Genomic DNA, 17,527 nt, shown 5'->3' on the forward strand with positions numbered 1-17,527 from the left:
TCTCCACATTCAGAGAGAGATTGTTGTCAGCACACCACGTGGCCAGGCGTCTCACCTCACTTCTGTAGTCGGTCTCATCCCTGTTGCTAATGAGACCCACCACCGTTGTGTCGTCCGCAAACTTGATGAAGAGGTTGGAGCTGTATGATGGGGTGCAGTCATGGGTCAGCAGAGTGAAGAGGAGGGGGCTCAGCACACATCCCTGCGGGGCCCCCGTGTTTAAGATGATGGTGCTGGATGTATTACTGCCAACCCGTACTGCTTGAGGTCTTCCGGTGAGGAAATCCAACAGCCAGTTGCACAGTGAGGTGTTGAGCCCCAGCTGGACCAGTTTTTGAATGAGCTGTTGGGGGATTATGGTGTTGAATGCTGAACTGAAATCTATGAACAGCATTCGAACATATGAGTCATTTTTGTCCAGGTGTGTGAGTGCCGAGTGGAGTGCAGTGGAGATGGCATCATCGGTTGAGCGGTTGGGCCGATAGGCAAACTGGAAGGGATCCAGGGAGGGGGGCAGGACAGTCTTGATGTGTTGCATGACTAGTCGTTCGAAGCACTTCATCAGGATGGGAGTAAAGTGAAGCTCAGTGTTTGGTTTCTTTGAAAGTAAAGACAGTTTTGACCTGTTCAACCTGCTTCCCTGAGGGAGGCGCTACAGGTGCATCAGCACAAAGACACACAGACTCCAGAACAGTTTTTTCCCAAAGGCCATGACCACTCTGATCTCACACATGCACTGACGACACCATTACACCCTCCCAATCCAAAGACCCATCACCACTGTGCAATAACCCAAACTGTAAATACAAAACTCTATTTATTTATTTTTCTTGACTGGATTTGTATATTTGTACATTAGGTATTTTGACTACTGTTCATGTGTATATAGTGCTGCAGAACTGCACCTCACCCACCTTTCTTTTCCCACATGTTTGCACTGAGGAGGAGATGCTGGTGACAATAAAAAAACATTCTATTCTATTCTATTCTATTCTAATCTAAAGAACATAGATGAGCCTGGGGGGTGAAGACTGAGGCTGCCACTTCACTGCTGGGAGTTTTCAAACTCCATTGAATCCTCCTCTGCCTTTGTCAGTGGATCGTTGTTTGGTTGTTCAGCTGAAATAGAGAGGAGAAGACTTAGAGTCATCTTTCTAGGCTCAGGCTGACCCTTCTGGTCTCCTTATTTTCGATTTCCACAGTGTGTTTCCTGCTGCTCGTGGGATCATCGCAGTTTAGATATGATGGCATTTGGACCTTAAACTTTCCCATTACTCTCCTGCCTGTGGGCTCCTCCATGAAACCTGCTCAGGTGAAAATACTGCAGTTATTGAGCTCTGTTGCTGTAAATAAACACTTTGAATTGTTCCTGTGTTGTAGGTTTGTGCTTCTGAAATTTTAAGAATCCTTCAGCCCGAGGAGCAGTGCAAAATGCTTATGGTGACCAGAGGTGATTGATTGATTGATTGATTGATTGAGATGATGATAGCCGTGAGCTTCTCCAAGATCTTTCTTGCGTTCTAACAGTCTAAGTACTCACAGCTCGTCCCAGCCCTTCGATCATAGCAGCTAGCCTTGTGGGGTTTTGAACACCTGTCACCGCTTTCTTCTTTTACCAATAAGCCAGGGCCGAGCCAGCTCTGATCAGCAGGAACCCCGTTATATATCGATGTCCTCGATAGACAGTCCCACCAGACACACGATGCGCCACTTCTGCCACCCGTCCATCGTGTGTCCGGCAGGGAACGTCCCTCCAGGACACTCAGGCTCTCCCAAACCCAGGAGAGAGTGTCAATTGCATTACGTTACCAGTTGATCAAATCCATAATTCTTTAGGAGTTAGAGAACAAGACCGAGACACAGAGGCTCTCTGAGGGTTAGGGTTAGACAAGACTAGACGAGGACATAGAAGCGAAGCAGGAAAGATAAGGGAGGGAGAGGGAGAGATGCGTCCGCCTCCTCCAAGAGCCAGAAGAGATGCTCAGATGCTCAGAGCCCCAACTCTACAAGTTTTGATCAGCTCATGGTTATAGGTTTGCAGACACCTTCAAGAGGAAGCCTGTGAATGAAACTATAATTCAACCTGTCGAATTCAATCTACTCGCCTCCAATAACACTTGTTCTTCTGTCCACCACCTCTGTCACGTCTACTGTAGGTCCTTGTAATGACCAGCTGGAGGAGTGACAGAGCATCCTTCCAGTACAGTGTTGCTATTATAGTAAGACTGGCAAACTGAAAGGAAACTGTTGATGAGCACCAAGACAACTCTCTACTGCAAATAACTGCTGTGAAGTCTTCCTGTGTCTGGCTCTGTGCTTGGATCCTTATGTTTGTCTGAAAGCAAAGCAAATGTTGCCCCATGATCTTGGGTTTTTGCCCTCTGAGGTCTAAGTCATCACAGGTGGCAAGTACAAAGGTCCATCTTTGTGAAAAAAATGTCATTATTAAAGTTAGGGTCAGATAATTCATCACTACATTTAAGTTATGTTTTAAGCAAGCAGCAATCTCTGGAGCTGAAATATGGAGCCAGCAGTCATTTATCAAAACCTGCACTTGTCCTAATGTCCACCTAAAGCTGACTCCACCCACACTGGCAGAAGAAATGTGAGTTTTAATTGCAGATTATATTACCTGTGAAATCCCAGATCGAAGGCTCCCTCTTCAGCGGGGTGGATTTGGGCCACAAATGTCTCACCACATTTTTAGCATCCTCAAAACGATCAAAGTTGAATTTAAGAGGGATTTTCACATTGTCCTGATCACAGAATGTGAGGTTTGCACTCAGTCGATCAACATCAAACTTCAGCATCTTAAAAAGGAAAAGACAAAAACATGAAAGACATGTAGTAATCTGTTGTTGCAAATATATAAACTATTACTTCATTTAGAGAAACTGTTTTTATTACTTATCATGTATGTTCATCAAAAGAGGCCAGACGTTATGTTTTCAGTTTGTGCTATTTTCCTACAAATTGAAATGTTAAATAGCAGATTCTCAAAAAGTTGATTCTGTTCATCTGGACATTTTCAGTGGGAGAAACGTTTTGTCATCACCAGGTGACTCACAGTGTGCTGGGAGATCAGTTTATGTTCATTAATATGCAAATTACCACTGATCAACACTCCCACAGAGCTTAAATCTGGGACTCTCCACCATTTGACCCTAGAACTAAAGAAGCTTCTCAGATGAAACGTCTTCTTAAAGAAGTCCAGACGCTTTTCTTTCCAAGCTCCGTCTCCATCAGTTCCTCTCCAGTCCGTCAGCTACCCTATGGTGGTTACCAGGACTCGAAAAAGAACCTTTGCCTTATGACTCTGTTGCGTACTTACCTTTCTTTGTTGTTGTTTAGTAGAAATGAGCCGATCACTCAGAACTCACCTGTCTGGACGCTGGTCGCTGTTACAAGAAATTATAATTGTTTTAAACGTTACAAGGTTTGCATCTTTGCACCACTACGTCTTCTCTGGATTCAGTCTCTGCTCTGTAGTCACCTGCCTGTCCTCATTCTCTCTGGAATCACTGGAACTCAGGACCTCTCCCCCACCTCATTCACTCACTCGGCCCTTCACCCCCTCCTCCAGAGTCTCTCGCCTCTGCCTACAAGTAAGACTTAACCAGTCAGTTGTAGTTTTCCCTCCCTCATATCTGTCTTTACTCTACTCAGTCTCTTTCTCTATTACAGTACCTTCACCCCTGTGATTCCTTCGTCCTCAGAATCTTTCTCGTTGTAGGTGATTGCTGGTTTTTCATGGAACATGTATTTTTGTGTTATTGAATAAACACACTGGTGCCTAAAGAAACCCTAGTAAGCGCTGCATCTGGGTCCATTTTCATGTACTGACTTCCTGGCCTTTATGACAGATGATGAGAGTCAAACCTTAAATACTGATCCGTATGCGTAGGTTTACGGTACACGTCAGCTTTTAGATGTCCCCCATTACTGATGGAAATCTCACAGTCTAAGAAGGCTAACCTGTCACTTTTCATATCCTCCCTGGTGAATTTGATGTGTCGGTTCATCGAGTTAATGTGATCCGTGAAATGTGGTACGTCCTGAGATTTTATTTTCACCCAGGTGTCATCCACATACCTGAACCAATGGCTTGGTGGTGTGCCAGGGTAGGACAGCAAAGCCCTCTTTTCCACTCCTTCCATGTACAAATTGACCACGATGGATGAAACTGGGGAGCCCATGGCACACCCATGTTTCTGCCTGTAGTACTGACCCTTGTTTGAGAAACAGGTGGAATGAAGACATAGTTCAAACACACCTGGTCGATGCTGAGAGTGGTCCTGTTGCTGTTGGTTTAATCTGCCTCCATAATGACATCTCTCACCTTCTCTGGATGTGGTGTTCAGAGCTGCCCACCAGCGGGTTGAGGATCGAAGCCAGAAACTTAGAGGTGTTATAGGTGACCAAGCTGATCATACAGACAATCAGTCTTAAAGGTGCACCCTGTTTATGTATTTTCGGTAAACCATACAGACTTGGTGTAGATTCCTCTGGGTACAGCCTGTGGTATGAGGTCCAGTCAATAGCCTTGTCGTGTTCTAACTGCTTCAGACAGTCTATCACCCTCTTCCTGTAACCACTTCATGGCTCTCATTTCAGGGGCTCATAAGTATTTTCGTCACTGAGCAGTGACAAAATTTTCTCATGATAGTCTTTCTGGTTTAGCAGTACTGTGCACCTACCCTTGTCTGCCGGAAGGATGATAATATTGTTGTTATTACGTAGTGATGTGAGTGCCTTCCTCTCCTCCATGGTGGTGTTGGATGCTGGGGGCTTTGCATTGCTGAGACAGGCCGAAACATTCGTCCGTAGTTGCTCTGCTTCCACTTCTGCAATATTGTTGTTATGAATTGCTGTTTCTGTGGCTGTGATCAGCTCCACTAGCAGGATTTGTCTCAGTGTGACAGCAAAATTCAACCCTTTATCAAGGATATTTTTCTCTGTTTGGGTGAGCTGTGTGTCAGACAAATTCTTCACCCACTTGTCCACATCCTCGGTGTCGCATCCTTCTCTCTTCTGCAACCAGTGCACTCTACACCTGGGACTACATTTATTTATCTGCATCTGCTTAAAATATTACAGGGAGTGCAGAAATATTAGGCAAGTTGTATTTTTGAGGAATAATTTTATTATTGAACAACAACCATGTTCTCAATGAACCCAAAAAACTCATTAATATCAAAGCTGAATGTTTTTGGAAGTAGTTTTTAGTTTGTTTTTAGTTTTAGCTATTTTAGGGGGATATCTGTGTGTGCAGGTGACTATTACTGTGCATAATTATTAGGCAACTTAACAAAAAACAAATATATACCCATTTCAATTATTTATTTTTACCAGTGAAACCAATATAACATCTCCACATTCACAAATATACATTTCTGACATTCAAAAACAAAACAAAAACAAATCAGCGACCAATATAGCCACCTTTCTTTGCAAGGACACTCAAAAGCCTGCCATCCATGGATTCTGTCAGTGTTTTGATCTGTTCACCATCAACATTGCGTGCAGCAGCAACCACAGCCTCCCAGACACTGTTCAGAGAGCTGTACTGTTTTCCCTCCTTGTAAATCTCACATTTGATGATGGACCACAGGTTCTCAATGGGGTTCAGATCAGGTGAACAAGGAGGCCATGTCATTAGTTTTTCTTCTTTTATACCCTTTCTTGCCAGCCACGCTGTGGAGTACTTGGACGCGTGTGATGGAGCATTGTCCTGCATGAAAATCATGTTTTTCTTGAAGGATGCAGACTTCTTCCTGTACCGCTGCTTGAAGAAGGTGTCTTCCAGAAACTGGCAGTAGGACTGGGAGTTGAGCTTGACTCCATCCTCAACCCGAAAAGGCCCCACAAGCTCATCTTTGATGATACCAGCCCAAACCAGTACTCCACCTCCACCTTGCTGGCGTCTGAGTCGGACTGGAGCTCTCTGCCCTTTACCAATCCAGCCACGGGCCCATCCATCTGGCCCATCAAGACTCACTCTCATTTCATCAGTCCATAAAACCTTAGAAAAACCAGTCTTGAGATATTTCTTGGCCCAGTCTTGACGTTTCAGCTTGTGTGTCTTGTTCAGTGGTGGTCGTCTTTCAGCCTTTCTTACCTTGGCCATGTCTCTGAGTATTGCACACCTTGTGCTTTTGGGCACTCCAGTGATGTTGCAGCTCTGAAATATGGCCAAACTGGTGGCAAGTGGCATCTTGGCAGCTGCACGCTTGACTTTTCTCAGTTCATGGGCAGTTATTTGGCGCCTTGGTTTTTCCACACGCTTCTTGCGACCCTGTTGACTATTTTGAACGAAACGCTTGATTGTTCGATGATCACGCTTCAGAAGCTTTGCAATTTTGAGACTGCTGCATCCCTCTGCAAGATATCTCACTATTTTTGACTTTTCTGAGCCTGTCAAGTCCTTCTTTTGACCCATTTTGCCAAAGGAAAGGACGTTGCCTAATAATTATGCACACCTGATATAGGGTGTTGATGTCATTAGACCACACCCCTTCTCATTACAGAGATGCACATCACCTAATATGCTTAATTGGTAGTAGGCTTTCGAGCCTATACAGCTTGGAGTAAGACAACATGCATGAAGAGGATGAAGTGGACAAAATACTCATTTGCCTAATAATTCTGCACTCCCTGTAAAGGTAATCCCAAAGAACTTCTGTTATCAACACTCTAAAAAGTAATTCATCAGGCCTTTTACCACCACTTGATTAAATCCATGGCTGCAACATAAAAATTCTAATTTATTGATTAAGATAGACCTTCTAAGTTGCAAACTTTCTTTTTTTGGGTTGTGTTGAATTAATAATGTTGGTAATTACATTAAATTAATTTTATTTGAAATTAAATCCCAATGTTAGTGGGTTCAAAATAAAATTCAAGTTGTAATTACTTAAAGAAATTTAATAGATAACTTATTTTTTTCCACTGTAACTTCTGATTTCAAATTCCCTCCCCTACTGACTTAACTAGCCCCGGCAAATTCACACATGTTGCATTGCATGGTGCAAGCTTTTGTAAAAGACATTTCAAGGTAAGTAACATTTCATTTACAAATAACAGTTCTACCAAAGCAAAGCATTTGAGTTGGGCGTTCGCCATGTAATCGGAAGGTTGCCGGTTCGAGCCCCGGCTTGGACAGTCTCGGTCGTTGTGTCCTTGGGCAAGACACTTCATCCGTTGCCTACTGGTGGTGGTCAGAGGGCCCGGTGGCGCCAGTGTCCGGCAGCCTCGCCTCTGTCAGTGCGCCCCAGGGTGGCTGTGGCTACAATGTAGCTTGCCATTGTAGCTCACCAGTGTGTGAATGTGTGTGTGAATGGGTGGATGACTGGATATGTAAAGCGCTTTGGGGTCATTAGGGACTAGTAAAGCACTATATAAATACAGGCCATTTACCATTTGTGCTAGTCACCTGTAGTGGATTTGTGTATGATGTGATGCTCATACAGATAAGGAAATACTTTGCACTACCACATGTAGCTAATGCTAGCCATTCTAAACTTTAGCACAGGAAAGGATAAGACTTAAAAAGTTTCATTTGACAAAAGTCTTCAGCTAGAGAGTGCAACTGTGGCTAGGAAAAGCATGGTTAAAGTCTTGCTACACAGTGCAATCTAATTTCGATCATAGGCTGATTTTGTTTTTCTTTTTACCAAAATTAGAAGCCTTTAAACTGTGAATAGTTTTGTCAGAGGGATAACCTAGAGGCTTCTTTTTTCCGTCTGGCTCACCTATTTTATATCTTTATAAAACTTGCATGACCTATACGTAATATTACATTGATTTTGGTTAGTATTGTGATACAGCTTAAAGTAAGTATTGTTCTTGATCTTAAGAGCTGTAGCTATCTTTGTTTTTTTTGTTTGTTTGTTTTTTTTAAATCAGACTGTGTGAAATATTGTTAATGTCATTCCAATAGCATTATTCTGGCATAGGCTATGTGAATCTACTTAACATTAAGACTTTATGTAAGCAGTTAGTATAGTGTGATAATCTAGGGTCATTAGTGCTTTGTTAAGTTGGGACACATTTTTTACAAAATGGGCTGGGAGTGAACAATGTGTAAATTCGAAGCCTCTGCAAAAACAGGGTTGCTAAAACATTAGAGATTACACCACGGTTATGGTGCGGAAGTCTCTTTTGTCTTCACCACGATTGTTTTGGTTCCCTCAAAACTTGGGGTAGCCTTAGATCACATCTATTCTCTTTAAATAATGTATTAGAGCATTCATTAATGCAGTATAGCTAAGAGTCTGCAAGGTTTAATTCTTCTGTTTGCGTGTTCTACAGATAAAGGAGGAGTTCAAGAGAATAACCACTGTAAGCCTTGAATGGCTACACTTGACCATTGCACCCCAAAACTGATGGATGTCATTTTATCAAGGGGAGGAGCTAAGGGAGTGAGAATCAGGCAGATCAAGGACATGCTTCTTGAGGTAGGACAACTATTTAGACTTTGGGTAGCTTTGAAATGCACTTTGTTGGCAGTCCTGGTGTTCCATAGGAGTCACCCATGTATTTTATACTCATATTTTATTTTTTCTTAAATAGCACAATACAATTGAAACACGCAGAGAAGTAGCCATCTGCTGCCTTATCACTTTCCTTGGAGAGAAGGAAGAGGTCCTTTTCATGGAGTTTGGTGTAAGTCATTCAGCATTGTGTGTGTGTGTATGTGTGTGTGTGTGTGTGTGTGTGTGTTCCATTGATCATCTGAATTCATTAAGCTTCAATAAGTATAAAAGTCTAATCTATAATTCACTAACCTATTTTTTTTTAAATAGGTTAGTGAATTAACCTATTAATTCCTTAACTTAAGGTTGGCCTTAAGTTAACACCGAAGAACTTAAGGTCAACCTTGAAAGGCAGGTGATGAAAACTGCCAGCATCAGTGACCGGTACACCCCTGGATCTAACCATAAGACTGCAACCATTGTGGTGGAGGAAACAAAAATCATGGAGGGCCAGAATTTCCCAAGGTGCTGTGTTTTGCTCATGGGCATAATATATGCTCTCAATCTGAGCTAATGCAAGGATCTGAAATATACTTTTGAAGTTGTTCAGAAGCTGTTCCTTGACCTTGATGGAACCATCATTATGTTAAAGATGTTCACTCTGTTTCAAAAATTGTTAACTGTTTGGAATCTTATATGTGTAACATTGATCTTAAAGGTGTTTGCTGCATTGTGTAATAGAAAGATGCAAGATCTTGTAAAGTTTGGTAGGCATTGAAAGTTAACATTTACTGAACACTTGCATGGAAGTATTACTGTAACAAAATGTTTTCTAAGTAGATTTTTTACCAATTGAACACATTTGTTTCTGTGGTGTTAAATACATAAAGGCATATTCTATAACTTGGCTGTGATGGTATAAATCTAAATTTCTGGTTTATTTCCACTTTTTAAATACAAAGTGTTGAAATGCCTACAGTTAAAAAATAAAAAAGTTTTTTGATAAAAAAAAATGTTGAATGAATTCCTTTCTTAAAAGCTATTACAATAAAATAAAAATAAAAAAATAAGAGAAAGCTAAAATGATGATAATAATGATGAAAATCAGCAACTTAATATTTTAAATAATGAACTTTAAAAAATTGTTTTTGTAATTGCTGTAATTAATTACATAACACTTAAAAATCATTTTAAATAATGTGGAAAAAGTAATTGGAGGAACATAATTTTTATGAGTAAACAACTTAAAAATATGTTTTTAAGCTACCAAATATTACGTAAATGGTAATTAAAATCACCTTTGATTATGGAGGAAAAGTTAATTCCCCTAACTCAATATAGTTTGTTGGTTCAATCTAATTTCAACATAAGTTATCGTAATCAAAAAGAGTAATGGAAACTCTTGCGTTAATTTTTTTTGTTGAGCTTAAACAATAGTTTTTAGAGTGCAGACAAGCTTCAGATTCTCTTGATGGGGTGATAATGCATCTCAGTGGGGAGCTGACAGCAGTTATAGGATATGAAACAAGCAAAATAAAACTCAGTTCCTCTTCTAAAATGTTTCAGGTGTCTCTGAAGAGTGAGGAAGAAGAGGAGGGTACCTGTCCGTTTTCCACATGCAGAGCAAGTGCGACATGATCCCAAACATAAAATGGAGGCCGACTACTCCAGGGCCGAACGGTCATCTGGTTTTCATCAGGTCTTTGGATCAACGCATAACTGAGAGGAAGGTCAGAGAGAGACAGTCATTCAGTTTATTAAAGCCTGCAACACTAAAACCGTCACGAGCAACAACAGCAGTCACGGAAAATTAACAATTTGTTAATGAAGTCGTTCATTTTCATCAGATTTTTCTAATTTGTCAAAACAAGTATTTAAATGAATGTTTTAAGAGGTTATTAGTTTTATCATTCGTTTTTAATACTGCTTTACATATCCACCCATGCTCTGTCCACTTATCCTCATCAGGGTCGCTGGAGCCTATCCCAGCTGTCATACGGCGAGAGGTGGGGTTATACTACTATTGCATAGAGATATCCGTCCACAAAATCCCACACTGCTTTAAACATTAAATCTTTGCTCTAATCAAGCAGTGAATTTAGGCCAGATAATGACAAATGAATCACCTGGTACCAGGCACGTGCAGAGGGGGGGGCTGGAGGGGCTTGAGCACCCGCCCCTTTCCTGATGGGTGCCCTTTTGTTGAGGCAACTTTAAAAAAGAAATTTATTTATTTATTTATTTTTTATGTGTGTAGGCGTGCGGATTCCTGTCTGTGCCCCTCAACAATAATATATAATCACAGTTTTGCTAAATAAAAGGATCTGGCTTGATCGCTCTTGACGGCAGAACGCGCTGGTTACGAGCCGGGAACGAGCTCACAAAGAGCACGCGCATTTTTTGCAGTCTGGAGCTGTAGGAGAAACACAAGTTAACTCAGAGACACAGACTGATGCGACAAACCCAGTAAGTAGGTGTACAGCGTACACTGTAGTGTATAGCACACAGGAGTATTGGCTTATTACGTACACGTTGGTAAGCTGTCTTGTTGCAACTGACGAACTGAAACAAACGAGCGTGCTGTGTGTGCAACAGCGCGACAAACATTACCTGTCCTTGTATTAACTGCACAAGTAGTGCTGGTCACAGCTGCTGGCTACCTGTGTAAGGCTGTCATGGGTCTGTAGCTCTGTCACCGTTTTAGGGAACATATTTAGTTTTAAAGTATTTAGAAACATATTTAGTTTTAAAGTAAGTTTCTGGGCTTTTCCTGCCTTTCTGGAGGGATTATATTTCACTAAAAACGATCTAATATGCATGTCCATATAATTATGCATTATTATAATATTTAAAAAAACACACGCTGTATTTTAAAGAACATACATTAAGAAGCAGATTATATTAGATTTATATTTTAAATAAGACAAAATTTGGATTTTACAGCAGTAAAATTTTTGTATCTCTACAGTTTAAAAATGTAATAAACTTTGCCCCTGCACAGAGTGGATAGTGAAACAAATGGAATCATCATAAATACATTATTTCATATTTATTACTTCCCCCTCCTCATTGCTTTATTATTGTAGCTCTAGTAATAAATAATAATGTAAGGATTCTGGATCAGCACCGTGATGCCCATAGTATATACAGTATTCTGAAGAAGGTCTAAAATGTCACTGTGTGTGCGTGCATGTGTGTGTTTTATGTACAAATTTCAGCACTTGTCCCAAAATTCCATCTTGAGAATTGATGACAGTGTCATAAATTGTAGGGACAAGGTAAAAAACTTGGGCGTGTGGTTTGACATGGTGCTCTCTTTCGAGTCTCATGTAAAAGAGATAACAAAGACCGCCTTTTATCATTTGAGGAACATCGCCAGAATCAGACAAGTTTTGTCAAGCGACACTGCAGAGGTTCTTGTCCATGCATTTGTGTCCTCACGTATTGATTATTGTGATGCTCTTCTTTCTGGGCTACCAAAGAAAAGTTTTAGAGGTCTACAGATGGTGCAAAATGCAGCTGCTCGCATTTTAACAAGAACTGGGAAATTTGAGCACATTAGCCCTGTACTGAACTCTCTTCATTGGCTACCTTGTCAGGTTCGAGCAGATTTTAAGGTCCTGCTGCTCACCTAAAAGGCTTTAAACGGACTGGCACCTTCATACCTCTCCGACCTTTTACATCTTTACGTTCCATCCCGTGCTCTCCGATCTCAGGACTCTGGCCTTCTAAAGGTTCCTAGAGCCAGAAAAAAGACAATTGGAGAGCGTGCTTTTTCTTTTCGTGCCCCGTTTCTGTGGAACAACCTCCCTCAAGATGTTAGGCAGGCATGCTCTGTGGAGGTTTTTAAAACTAAGCTGAAGACACATTTGTTCACCTTATCTTACAAGTCTTAATTCTATGGCTTTTAGTTTTTAAATTTTTACTGTTTTTAACTTGTATTGTGTCTTTTACCTGTATTGCTATGTATCGCTTTTATTTTATTTTTTTATCTTTTTAGTTTTAAATAGTTGTACAGCACTTTGTTTGAAAGCGCTTTATAAATAAAGTTATTATTATTATTATTATATGGATTTTTTAAAAATTATTACTCATGATATAACATTGTCCAGACATGGCTGGTAAGGACATGAGGAGGAAACAGCAGGAGCTGTGTGAGGCTACTAAAGGCAGTGCTATAACATTTTTCTGTCATCATTTTATTATAGATTAAGTGCAAGAGTTGTTAGGTGTGGATAATTAGATTATAGTTTATTGCAATAGCAAGTTGTGCCTTGTTCTCAGATAGACAGCAAGTGGAGAGTGATATATGAAATGATGGGATGGAAGGAAGAAGAGAAGCAAAGAGTGATTCACAGGCAGAGCCTAAATTATTTCTCACAGTTTTTGTTGCCTTATGGTTCCAAGCGCTGTCACCAATCTTTGCATTTTGTTATTATCTCATGACACTTGTTTAATCAGCTACCATCTCTCCTATGGACTTTTTAATGTCTACAGTCTCAGATCAGCACAGTGCTGCACTATCAGCAGCACTATCCACAGCAACCCCTCAACAGCAACATTGTACCCATCAGGTAAAACATCGGCTACGTTTGCTTTGCCTTGTCGCCACCTCAGAACAGTGATATAGTATGATGCGATCCCATATTAGATTCTTGATGAATGTGTGTTGTTGTTATTCAGCCTGGTTCAATGTGCCCCTTTTTAACTTTGAGCACCCGCCCCTTTAAACTAGTGATGGTAAATTTGATTCTTTTTACTGAATCGAGTGTTAATGAGTCACTCACCAAAGTGAATCAGGTTTTTTGAGTCATTTGATTCACTGAGTCAGTTGACCAGAGAGTGCCAAAATTTTACATTTTCACTCAAACTTAATTTGTTTCCCTTTTCATGTAAATCCCACTGCTAAGATGAATGATTAAAAAAACAAAAAACAAAACTATTTTATAGAGAAAAAAGAGCAAAAACATTTCTAAAATTAAGCAATTTCCTATCAAAATTGCTTAATAAACATTTATTTTGTTTATTTGTATTTTATTAGTATTTTCCTTAAGTGTGTCAAATATATATTTTCTCATCTAAATGTCCACTGCGCTGCGAGCCAGGGGGCGGTAATGCGCCTTAACATTGGTTACCAACCAAGAAGAAGAAGAAGCTGTGACCCAGGAGGGAGGGGGTGAGTGAGTGATTCGTTCGCTCGCTCTATGATTCAGCACAGGAGGGAGGGGGTGAGTGAGTCCTGAGTGATTCGTTCGCTCTTTGATTCAGCACAGGAGGGAGGAGGTTAGTGAGTCCTGAGTGATTCATTCGCTCTTTGGCTACGTTCACACTGCAGGTCTTAATGCTCAATTCCGATTTTTTGATCAAATCCGATTTTTTTTACTGCTTGTTCACACTACAAATAAAATGCGACAGCAAACGTGCTCTAGTGTGAACGCTCAAAGCGGCCCGCATGCGCAAAAGAAGATGTCACACACAACGCGCTCTGTTTAGACCCAGAGCAACAGTATTGTTTGACTGATGGCCCTTAATATAAAGACTTCGGACTTCACGTTTCCCAATTTTTGCTTTAAGTTGTTTTGTTATTTACATAATAATGTAAATAACCTAATAATGATCCTTATTGCTGTTTAAGAGAGGAGCGGTGCTTCAAAGGATAGCTGCAGATTTCTGTCAGAATCTGCAGATTAAACAGTACAAATAAAATGTTTACGTTGTCTTCCCAACAGTTTCACTGACATCTACGCTGGATGGCCAGGAAGCGTTCGCGATGTCGTATCGGGTGCTTCTCCGGCGCTGATAATTGGCTTCAGTCTTGTGTCGGTGACGTAAAAGACGGATTTAATGCAACTTGACCGTTCAAACAGCAGTCGCTTTCTAAAACATCGGATATGTATCGGATTCAGTACCACATACGAAAGTGACCCAGATCGGATTTGAAAATATCGGATTTGCGCCGTTCACACTGTCATAGCATGATCAGATATGGGTCGCATAGGGTCAAAAAAATCGGATTTGATGCGCTTTCGCCTGCAGTGTGAACGTAGCCTTTGATTCAGCACAGGAGGGAGGAGGTTAGTGAGACCTGAGTGATTCATTCGCTCTTTGATTCAGCACAGGAGGGAGGGGGTTAGTGAGTGAGTGAGTGAGTGAGTGAGTGATTCGTTCGCTCTATGATTCAGCACAGGAGGGAGGGGGTGAGCGAGTCCTGAGTGATTCGCTTATGCTTACGATTCAGCACAGGAAGCAGGGGGTGAGTAGCTCAAATGTGTTGTTAGCATGTTAGCAGCGCGATTTTCTTGCTATTTTCTTGATGTGAGCTTCTACTCAGGGGTTTTTCTTCCAGTTCAGAGCAGAAATGCTTTTGTTACGAAACTGGCTGTTGTCCCCCCCCCCCCCACAATTTTAATTATAAGCTAGATATATTTCTACTAATGGAATTAGTTTGCTAACAGCAACAGGGATGAGTCAGTGAGTCAGTTGGGCTTGTGAATCATGATTCACGAGTCAGTAAAGTGATTCTCGAGTATTGAACGATTCGTTCACGAATCGAACATCACTACTTTAAACCTCTCTGCATGGCCCTGCCTGGTACCAGTTTGAATTCAGCTTTTATTTAAATAAATAAACTGTACATACTTGTGATTCACTTCAAACTATTTTCTGTTATTACTGCGGGGCACCAGGGGGCCCAGCTCACACTGCTTCAACCTTTCCTGATCAGCCAGCTATTCCATATGTTGAGCCTCAAGGTTTACCCAGGATGCACTTTATGACATCACACATCAGACGCCGAGATTTGCTCCTCTACGTCACAGACAATAAACTACTGAGGATTATTCAGACAGTGATGTGTCATCGTACTGATGCTCACAGCTGGTTAGATTTAAATATGTTTTTCAGCTGTGAAATCTTCATGTGGACATCTGCTGGACTTATGAAGTTTGAGACCAAAAATGCTGACAAAATAAAACAATAACAACAAAAAATCAAATGTATGGCCTGTCCCCATTACTGGTAAAGGTCAGCTGATTCTGAGGTGCACAGCTGTGAACATACTTCATGAGAGTCCATTAACATTTTTACCTGTGTGATTCTTACCTGTGTGTCTCACACATGGCCTCTGGTCTCCAGACGAAATGTCCGTCTCTGTAAGTGCAGACTGCGTTCGGGTCATCATACAGAAACAAAGGATACTCTGAGAAGAGCTCCTGATTGGCTGGGCTGTGGACCAGCACAGCGTACTCCACTTCCTGTTTGAACAGATTTGTCTTGAACACCCTCATGATGGGCGGATCTCCGGAGCAAAACTGGACATGAAAAAGTGGAAGCATCACCCCGTTTTATTGCTTTAATTAATTTATTATCAACAACAATATAAAATTATGGACAAAATGAATTACTGATGTGCTTTTATTTATTCACTCCACATAAAATGTAAAAAATAAATTATAAAATCAAAAACCAACTATTTACATTTCAACATTTAACGATTTTAATTTTCAGCTTTTTCCTTTTAAACAAATTTAAATTGAAACAAAACCAAACATTGCAAACCACAACACAATAAAATATAAATTAAAATATGCAAAACAAAAAGAAGATGCACATTCTCTGTCATATAGGCCTGGATGATTTTTTGGGAGTGTTTTCCTGTTTGGAATTACATAATATTCAGTGCATGAATAAACTTTCTGAATCCTTTATCGTCCGCAACTGAAAATAATTGGAAATCAAGTGCAGTCATGTTTGCCATGTCTTTATCAGCTGAGTTATGTCTTGCTGGGTCACAGACTTCTGCAAACTGTCTCATAGAGCTCTGGGTTGGTTTAGGTGGCTGTGGTGGTATACTACATTAGGCTACGTTCACACTGCAGGTGTTAATGCTCAATTCCGATTTTTTGATCGAATCAAATTTTTTTGTCTGCTCGTTCACACTACAAATAAAATGCGACTGCAAACGCGCTCTACTGTGAACGCTCAAAGCGGCCCGCATGCGCAAAAGAAGATGTCACACACAACGCGCTGTTTAAACCCAGAGCAAACAATATTGTTTGACTGATGGCCTTAATATAAAGACTTCGGACTACGTTTCCCCATTTTTGTGCTTTAAGTTATTTTGTTATTTACATAACAATGTAGATAACCTAATAATTATCATTATTGCTGTTTTAGAGGAGCGGTGCGTCAAAGGATAGTTGTAAACATTAAGTGTTAGTCATTACCTGCTCGCTGTAGGCGGTCAGCACCTCCTCCACGGGGAAGGTGAAGCGGTATAAGCCATACCTGGACTTCTCACTAAAGGCTGGAGAGGAGGCGAACTTCCACAGGAAGTTCTCCTGCTTCGCGGCCTGCTCCTCCGTCCGCTTTGGGTAGATCTCATCCAGGAGCCTCGTCTCAGCCGACTGGATCTCCTCGGGCCTCACGGCCAGACTCCACCACACCAGGGAGAGTTGAGTTGAGCTACTTTGAGGAGCCTTGAAGCCTTCGTCAGCCCTGATCCCGCATAAACCCTGTCGGTTTGTGTCGTGTTTCAGACAAGACACATGAAGCGCCGGTCGGGGATATGCAGGGATGTCTTCTTTGTGCAGATATTTCTTGTACAAATAGGAATCCTGGGCTTCCTGTTTCAGGTCATTCAGCCTCAAATGCTTACTTTTTATAGTTTTTACTTCATATTCTATTTGTGTCTGCATGATCAGACAGAGGACGATTTAGTTCAACAATGAAGAAAAAAGAAAATTGTCCTTGTCAGACGTTGAGTTCACTCTCAGCATTAGTGATTTCTCCTCTCTGACAGCTCAGACTCTATTCAGACCCCACCTAGAATAATGGATTTATTAAGGAAACTTAATATAAAGGAAACTTACTGTGTCAGCTCCGCCTGTGGGCGTGGCCAAACACGCCTGCGATATGAACTCTTTATAGTCTGTAAACAGGACGATAACAGCCGATGGAAACATGCTGTCATGTGACGATTCACCACGAACAGTATGTAAACAAGCCTGTGTGAAGCGCCCCCTTGATACATGCCCCCCCCCCACACACACACA

At 41.1% G+C, this 17,527-nt stretch overlaps 1 protein-coding gene across 1 annotated transcript; it reads right to left on the reverse strand.

Annotated features, from left to right (window-relative positions):
* Positions 1–964: 964 nt before the first annotated feature.
* LOC146577855 (uncharacterized) lies at positions 965–17,396 on the reverse strand. Its single transcript, XM_085255893.1, has 5 exons — positions 16,700–17,396; positions 15,576–15,784; positions 10,076–10,193; positions 2,633–2,810; positions 965–1,119 (listed from the first exon to the last, which is right to left on the reverse strand). Exons 1-5 carry the CDS (start codon positions 17,168–17,170, stop codon positions 1,046–1,048), a joined length of 1,050 nt encoding a protein of 349 aa, XP_085112019.1. The 5' UTR covers positions 17,171–17,396; the 3' UTR covers positions 965–1,045.
* Between the last annotated feature and the right edge of the window lie 131 nt (positions 17,397–17,527).

Source organism: Mchenga conophoros, linkage group LG3 (assembly GCF_057382185.1).
Source record: "Mchenga conophoros isolate Kocher_MC1m ecotype Shallow Benthic linkage group LG3, M_conophoros_male_GT1.1, whole genome shotgun sequence".
In the NCBI taxonomy this organism is placed as follows: Eukaryota; Metazoa; Chordata; class Actinopteri; order Cichliformes; family Cichlidae; genus Mchenga; species Mchenga conophoros.

Excerpts from the sequence above, each read along its gene's own strand:
- LOC146577855 (XM_085255893.1), bottom strand. The coding sequence starts at position 17,170 with ATGCAGACACAAATAGAATATGAAGTAAAAACTATAAAAAGTAAGCAT. Across the intron at positions 15,785-16,699 it reads TGACCGCCTACAGCGAGCAG|TTTTGCTCCGGAGATCCGCC; the intron begins GTAATGACTAAC and ends TTTCATGTCCAG. Across the intron at positions 10,194-15,575 it reads GCCATGTGTGAGACACACAG|TTATGCGTTGATCCAAAGAC; the intron begins GTAAGAATCACA and ends CCTTCCTCTCAG.